An 8,339-nucleotide genomic window follows, 5' to 3' on the forward strand; every position below is an offset into this window, starting at 1 on the left:
TCTATGTAAATTGGAAGTATTACCTCCATACCAATTTACATGGGTATTACGCATTTCAAGTTTAACTACAAATTCGGTCAACAAAATAAAAGATATATGCCACAAAAGTTATACTATTGGATTCATATTCAAAAAAGTTTCCTATAGTATAATTTTTGTGATATTTATCTTATATTTTATTGACTAAATTAGTAGTTCACATGTAAAAAGGATTATGGGCATACACATTGCTTCTCAACAGTATTTTAATTCTAGATTATTTTCTAGACAAGCTTTGACAACCATAGATTTTGTTGTACTAAACACCGTTAATCCGCTCCAGTGTAGTCGTGTGGGCGTCTTGACGACGTTCTTGATAATGGCAGCCACGGATCCATGTGATTTGTGTTTGCCTTTTCTCTCGTGTGGCGGATATAGGTTCCTAGGTGTTGGCAGCGAAGCGACACAACGGCAACATTGCTGGATTTTTGTCCACCGGCTTCGTCCACGTCTCAGTGGTGTCTGCCCCAACACTACTGCAAACTCGGTGTGAATTTGTGCAGGAGTCGGCCACTGCCCCAATACTCTTCAGTTCCAGACAAATGGATGTAGTATTTTACCGACGCAAATTTTTTCCGTTGCTTTTGATGGTCTATAATTTTCAAAATGGATAATACACATTTTAATCGATAGAGCATCGAAGCGTGTAACATTGTTCAATTTTCCAGGTCAAAATATTGGTTATTTTCTTCTCATAAAAATTGTTTGTTTGTTGCGCTTGGGTTACCTATGTACCCATCGGATGTTGGAGAGTTGCTTATGAAGGAAGAGTATTCTTAAGTTGTCATATTGATCTAATCTTCTTAGGTTGACCTACTGATTAACACATGCATGCAAATTTTTCATTTCAATCATCCTTCCAACAAGTTTCGACAAGCTTTGACGAATGGCTCACGTGGGTATGACACAAACATTTGGTCATACTAGTATGGCGCAAACAGTTGGTCCATATGAGTTAGCGTTCTATTCAGTAACCATTTCATTCAGTACACCAGTAGATTTTGGTACTCAACTCCATGCCACTATAACTTCAGACGTCGCACCATCATGAATATTTGATCCAACAAAAGCACATGAGTGACTCATAATAATTAGTGGCTTGCCTACTATAGATTAGGTAGTGCACCGTTTTGTACATGCTACATACTACTCCCTCCATTTCAATGAATAAGGCGTCTTTGTTTTGCTTGTTTTTCTTTGACTAAGAATTACTTTAAATATATAAAGATTGCTGGTATGAAATTAGTATCATTAGAAAGTATTGTTCAATACGAAGCCGATACTAATTACGTACAATATAATCAAGATTTGGTTGCTCAATTTTTTCGATCAAAGTTCGTCTCGAAATGCGGGTGCGCCTTATTCATCGAAACGGAGGTAGTAGTTTCTTGTTTCTGTATCTAGAGCTTGCCTAATTTTGAAATTCCATCTTCTTCTTAGATGAAGTTAAAACATGGGACTTTTGTATCCTTCAAATTTTCAAATGCACCTGATAAATATATGGCAACTTCTGTCATATTCTTGGTGCTTGTTATCTCAATGCTAGGACGCCTCAGTTTCCCCATGTTTTGAAACTTCAGGTAACCTACACTACAACTAGATATTTCCTCTTGTCCTTGATCAAGACTTCCCTTTACATGTCTAGAATTCCCCTAGGGAGAAGACAATTCATAATCCCTACATTGCACAAAGTGGCATTGCTTATCTGTAAACTCTTTTGTAGCAGCGGGCAGTTTTTCCTTGATATTTGCTGGCCAGCTACAAAGGGTAAGATCTTTTGCAAATGGGCGTGACTACAATTTGTCATGCCATGTGAGGGGTGCATCTCCATGTGTCATGGTTTACCCTTAATGACCCACTTATTGTACTTCTCTATTGTGGAAAAGAAATCAGATTACGCTGTTATGGAATTGTAGATGTATTGAGAAAGACTTTTCTTCTTTGGACTTTGATAAATGTGTGTCTCAGTGGTAGTTGCAACCATGCAGCTATTGTTTGGCCACTAATAAATAGACCAACTGATTCAAGGGACGCCCTGATTCTTTTATCATGTAGAACGAGCACTGGTCTTTTCATGTTGTGAAATATTTCCATTCCATATGAGCAGTTATGAACCAGTGGCGATGAAAAGCCTGATCATCATGCCATGTTGTGTGTAACTTAACACTAAACAAGCAATGAGTTAACATAGCTAAGATATAGTTTCTATAGTCAAAACATTATTATTATGCTTGTTATAGTAGCATGTACTGGTGTTGTTGTTCATCTGCATCCAAATTATGCACCATTTTTTTTCTATATATCTGCATTTTAAATTTTTGTATCAATGACGGTTCGCCAAAAATGAAAATGGTAATAGGCTGCATGAGCTGAACCTATGTGAGTTGTGTGTATAGCAACATTATGTGCTTAACAAAAATACTTGTTAGTGGTTTAATTAAATTGGCATGCAATTAAAAAACTGCGTTAGATGAAACATTGGTGATATTTTATAAAATTACCAAAGCGGTGCGGTAAATCACATGAGGTCCTTCTAGTAGATTACCATACCATACCCTTCCGCAGTTTGAGGGGTGAGCTTGTGTGTGTGCGACGTCTATGCCTATTCAGGACATGGCCGCTCACCTGCGGTTTCGAGTCGGGATTATAGAAAAGATTTTGCTATCTAGACCGCTCACATTGTTATACTCCGTACTTAATTTGTTAGTAGGATAGTAGGTTAATACTGATTTAATTGGTTGGATTGAGAAGAAGCAAATTAAGACGAGGAAACGGCAGCAGTTACTCAAAGTCAGTTTCTTGGTCGTGATCAAATGCTATTATTACTTGCTTTGCTGGTCAGTGAACCAGCTATCTATGTTGGTCTCGAATAAGAACCGTCGTTTTCTTCAGGTAGCACACACGAGATCGAATAATATTTCTGGCAATAGAATGTGATCGAGGTGAAAGCGATAGTCAAATCAAATTAAGGTAGGTGCATGCATATATATATGTGTGTGGTACATCGAAATGATCAACCAGTCATGTCACCATCTCTGCTCAACAAAAGAAAAATTCGTTTCAACCATGACACGAGTGCTTGGTTGACCGCCGCGCGAGTATGTGTGCGTCGCTAAGCCAGAGCATAGTCGGATGTTAAAGTACGTGAATGTTCAGATATGCTCGATACAGGTGACGGTCAGATTGTCTGTTGCTCGTGAAGAAAAGGAAACATTTGAAGCAGTCGGTAAGAACATTAACCTGAAGCGGTCAAGCTATAGACGTGACACGTACGCGTCTCAATCATTGATAGCTTCACGGAGTACTTGGTCGATCGCAGCCTCTAGCTCAATCGAATCAGATTCTGCTTTGCAGGTGTGGCTGTCAACTGGATCCAGCTGTTCCAGCCTAAAGGTATGTAAATCTTTTTTTTTTTTGCGAATAAAACACTGGCATTAAAAGAAACATCGAACAGTACAAAGCAGCCCATGAAAAACGAAAATTACAACGAGATCCTTGAGAAGCCCTTCATCTTCAACCTCCAGACCGTGTCGACGGCGCGCCACCGCTGCTGCTCCTCTAGAGTCAGGTTGACGTTGTTGGTTGGGGACGGGAAGTCGCCGAACGGGTCGAAAAGATCACATCCGTTCTAGAGAAGAAGAAGTAGGATGAACTGCCGATGAAGCTCCTTGACGATTCGAATATCCCCACAGCCAGACGAAGTCCTTGAAGACCACACCATACCCACAAGCTTCTTGATGTCCCCATCGAGATGGGGTTGAAGCCGGGAAAACGTTATTGCACCAAGCGCCGCCACCACCACCCGAGCGTCGCCCCTACAAAAAAAATCCTAAAGACGGTGAACGAAAACCCTAAAACTGGGAAACGGAGTCTTCCCTCCAATGAGAGCCGTGATCTATCGTACCTCCATGGCCCGAAGGCCACAGAGGCGGCCAGATCGGAGGCGGTCGCCGACGGGAGGCAGAGGAACCCTAATCGCCTCCTGAGGATCCCCTCGGAGCTATGTAAATCCTTGTCTTATGAAAAATAACTTGGCGCAAGCTGACTATATGTATCTTATTTAATGATGGACCCAAATGTTGCATGATAAGATGACAATCACCTACCGCCGACACTCTTGTAATATAATGCCTTGGCCTCTGCATCGGTTGATGCTTGTAGCCATCAAGCCATGTTTACTGCAGTGTTTCGTCCCTATAATCGAAAGTATGTCTAAGAGAAGAGAGGACAACTTTTAGGATGGATATGATGACTTATTTTTCTTTAAAGAGTGAATTTTACATTTTACCCTGTAGTTTTGCATTTGTGTAGATTACCCATTTTAAAGACTTTCTACCCTTATTTTTTTTGGTTTGCGTCCATTGGGAAAGGTGTTAGGTGACGATCGGGGTTCAAAAATATAAAAATATTAGTGATGAAGGGAACATATGGATTAAACAAGTTTGGGCATAAATCATCCATGAGACCCTTCTATATTTACATATTTTATCGCTCCACATCGACTTATCATACCTATTCTATCTAACAATAACAAGTAAAATAATAAATTGGGTCTAAACCGTGTTTAAAGTATCCTAAATAGAATATTTTGGTAAAAATTCTACTAAATGGGGTAATATGTGTCACAAATGCATAACTACAGGGTAAAAAGTGAAATTTACTCTTCTTTAAAAGATATTATCCTTTGCTAAGAGAAGGCTAACATCTGTGGGTTCTTCTCTATGCTAGCATGCATAGAACCATAATAAATGCCCATATTGTCAAATCAAGAAGATACAATCGCACAAGAGATTAGCTCCTCAATTTATGAATGCTAAGATATGCACACAGCTAAAATACAGTAGTTTACAGAAAGAGCGAATCTTTTATGTAACAACAGACAATTGTAAAAAAACAACTGAAGTGGGATCATAAATCCGAAAGATACTCTACCATCTGTTTTAGATAGACACCTATCTAGCCTGCGACCACCTACACCCGACGTTCCAACTGGAATAGCAGCACTTTTTTGAAGATTAATTTCTACTCCGTATGTTAACAGCCAAAATAGAGTAGTTTGCACCAACACAGCACCTTTTGAAGACAAAGGAAGAAGCACTTTTCGCCATCCTTTTCGCCCAAGATCTTGACAGTACTTTTGCAATGACTTTCGCAAACAGTCAAACACATATAGTTTGAAGTTTTACACCAGTAGAACAAGACAAATTCTCGTGGAAGCGCCGCGGTTACTGACACTAACTCATGAGCTCCCATAATTACTGCTCAAACTAGCTCGATATGTAAAGTCACGGTTTTCAAAAACAGGATGAGATTTCTTGATTCCGACTCATACGCTGTACATGGCCGAAGCTTTCGGAATTTCCTGGATGCGCCGTTGTTGTTGAAAAAAGATACTAATACACGTAATCCTGCTCAGCTCAGGTTCGTATCAGCCGGCACGACCACACAAAACCCACGATCGAAATACATCTTGCTAGGCCGGCAAAGACCATTCGATCACTATACATCTTGAAGAGTCGACATCGTTCTCGATGCCTCCCTCCTGCATTTTCGTTCTCGCACCTCTCTTATTCTGACTCCGGCCGGAAGCCATCGAGCCAGATTATTCATTGGAAGGAATAGTCTACTTGACGGTGGTTGGACTCAGGGGAGCTAATTAAAACCCGAAAACAACAGTCAGTTTCTTCTTCCCTTGGTCTTCAGTTATCATGTATGTTATGAAACCGATTGCAAATTACTCCGTCAGGGCAAACGTAATCAAGGAGAGAAAGAATTAATAAACCGTACACGCGTTCAGTTTCCACTCAGTACTAGGGGCCGCAATCCAATAATGAATAGCCTAAAACATTCTAAGATTCGGACATACTGCTAGTGCGTCTTACATGACGTGATTGTCTTATATACTAGGTTGTATGAATTCCATCTCCTGCGAATACTTTTAGTACTCTGTGGATCAACGACCAATATAAGAATATAAATTTTCTACCGCTAAATACAAGTGCTTCATTTTTTTTTACGCTAGATATGATAATTATTGAACAGCTGTCTGCATCAAGAATGTTGAATTCGGTCCGTAAATAACATTGCATATAACATTGCATATCGTCTAATTAAGAGAATAGTTTATATTTCTACACAAGATGATAAATTATTCAGCACGATAATCATATTTTGTAACATCTTATTGACATGGGACATGGACAACCAATTATTCTTATACTCCTATTTACAATATCTAATTATAACACTTTGCCACTATCTACCCATGTAAAATTTACCTAATTATTTGCTTAGTTTTATTTAGGTGCATCTGTAATATTATTATAACTCAATTAATTTTCTTAGTTACATGTGAAATTATTTTTCGGACCTTTTTGTTCAAGATTTTATTTTCCAAAATACTGTCATTCAAGGAAATTCTTAAGATTGATATAGCATGGAATACATCAATTTTCATAAGATTTTGTTTAAAAATGTTAATGACTATTTATTTAGGTAGTGAAAAATATCATTATGATGTAGCTAGAGAGAGAAAAATATGTAACATACTGTAAAGGATTTTACAAAGGCACATGAGATAAAATAAAATAGTATGCCGTAAAAATATCCATTATCGAACCGGACATGATGATATATACGGATGGAAAGAGCAGTATGCGAAATGTTCACATAGTCGTGGTTTGTTCTTCGCACCGTATGTACAAACTTTCTTGTACAAATGCCTCAAATAACATGGTCAAACGAGGCATATGAGAAATAACTATTTCTAAGCGACACTAGTATTGTTAAGATCGTCATCTATCATCTATGACTGCACTATTTTCAACTCACCAGAGTCGACGACATGGGTGAAACAACTATGATGAAGTTGTGGCGTCTTCAATGCTTTTAATCGTCGCTAGGTGGTCTGAAGGCCAATTTATATAGTTTTCACTCTTTGCGAGAATTGTAGTACTCTTATTGATTATTATCGCTAGACTTCTTGCAAAAAAAGAAATACACAAAACACATTCATTTAGTTTGCACTTCAACAACTTAGCCGTTCTTTTTTGGCTAAACATCATCGTCCGGTCGGCATTGCAAATCCATAGAGGAATCAAATATCCATATCAATCTTCAAACACCCAGGTGAACATGGAGTTTACCCAAAGTCCCTAATACACTATATAGTCATGTATCTCTTCTTGTCCTATAACTAACAAACGATTTTGCTGAAACAAACGAGAAATCACTTCTACGACAGTGATCAATCTCGGCTATTAGGACGACACCCGGACCCGGTTGCGGCAAGCTTATTGCAGGACGGGCACGCTTCGTTGACCCTCACAGCGGCCGTGAGCCTGGACAAGAAGGCCGACGACGACGAGGATGAGCGCAGCTCGGCGAGTTCTCGCCGGAGCCGCTCGTTCTCGTCGCCGAGACGCTCGCACCAGCGGCGCAACAGCTCGCAGTCGAGCTCCGTCTGCTTCAGCTTGGTCCGCGCCCTCCTGTTCTGGAACCACACCTCCACCTGCCTCGGCTTCAGCCCGAGCTCCCGCGCCAAATCGTGCTTCTCACCCTGCGATTAAAAATATTCCGATCAGAATCCGGCCCATGATGATCTCGTACGCAAATTACTACTGAGATCAACAAAAAGAAGTTATGGACGTACATGAGACAGGACGTTGTGGGCGCGGAAGCTTTTCTCCATTACCGCCGCCTGGTCCGCCGTGAGCTGGAGCTTCTTCCTCGCGCCGCTGTCGGCCGCGAAACCTCCGTCGTCGTCGACGCAGCTGCCGCCAAGCACTCTCCTGGCCTTCTTGCCATGTTGCCCTGCCGTAGCAGTGGAACCATCTCTACCGCTCTCTGATCCCTTCCTCTTCCTAGCCGCCGCCGTCGCTTCATTTCCAGGTGGCGGCGATGCTGGCAGAAGCGCCTGCACCGGCGGTGCTGGTCGGCTCCCGGCGCCGATGACGAGGGAGAGGGACAGCCTCGTGTCGACGAACTCCTCTACGTCAAGCGACTCCTCCATGCCGCTGCTAATGGTCGTGATGCTAGACATGACGAAGTTAAAATCAAGAGTTGTCTTTTTTGCTTGTTGGCTCCTGGAGGTGAAGGCTTTATAGCACAGGAGGCCAAGCTAGCTCCTACCCACTAGACACTCGGCATGGTCGCATCGCACGAGCGCGTACGGTTTCTTGTGCGAATTAAGCAAGACAATTAGCACCACAGAGGTTTTCCATCGGTAAGATTACTTCGGGTGAATAATGTTTGGTTTGACTGTGGGGAACTCGTCAATGAGTCAAAAGGCCATGAAGCTA

The 8,339-nt window shown here is 41.0% G+C and overlaps 1 protein-coding gene across 1 annotated transcript; it reads right to left on the reverse strand.

Moving 5' to 3' along the window:
- Positions 1-7,285: 7,285 nt before the first annotated feature.
- On the reverse strand, positions 7,286-8,050 carry LOC124689221 (putative homeobox-leucine zipper protein HOX26). The gene is made up of 2 exons (XM_047222777.1): positions 7,691-8,050; positions 7,286-7,597 (listed from the first exon to the last, which is right to left on the reverse strand). Exons 1-2 carry the CDS (start codon positions 8,048-8,050, stop codon positions 7,286-7,288), a joined length of 672 nt encoding a protein of 223 aa, XP_047078733.1.
- Positions 8,051-8,339: the final 289 nt, after the last annotated feature.

The sequence above is a fragment of the Lolium rigidum genome, chromosome 2 (assembly GCF_022539505.1).
Source record: "Lolium rigidum isolate FL_2022 chromosome 2, APGP_CSIRO_Lrig_0.1, whole genome shotgun sequence".
Classification (NCBI taxonomy): domain Eukaryota; kingdom Viridiplantae; phylum Streptophyta; class Magnoliopsida; order Poales; family Poaceae; genus Lolium; species Lolium rigidum.

Bases quoted from the DNA above. Each gene is read 5' to 3' on its own strand.
- LOC124689221 (XM_047222777.1), bottom strand. From the start codon at position 8,050: ATGGAGGAGTCGCTTGACGTAGAGGAGTTCGTCGACACGAGGCTGTCC. The intron at 7,598-7,690 runs GTACGTCCATAA...TTTTAATCGCAG, and splicing joins CCCACAACGTCCTGTCTCAT to GGTGAGAAGCACGATTTGGC.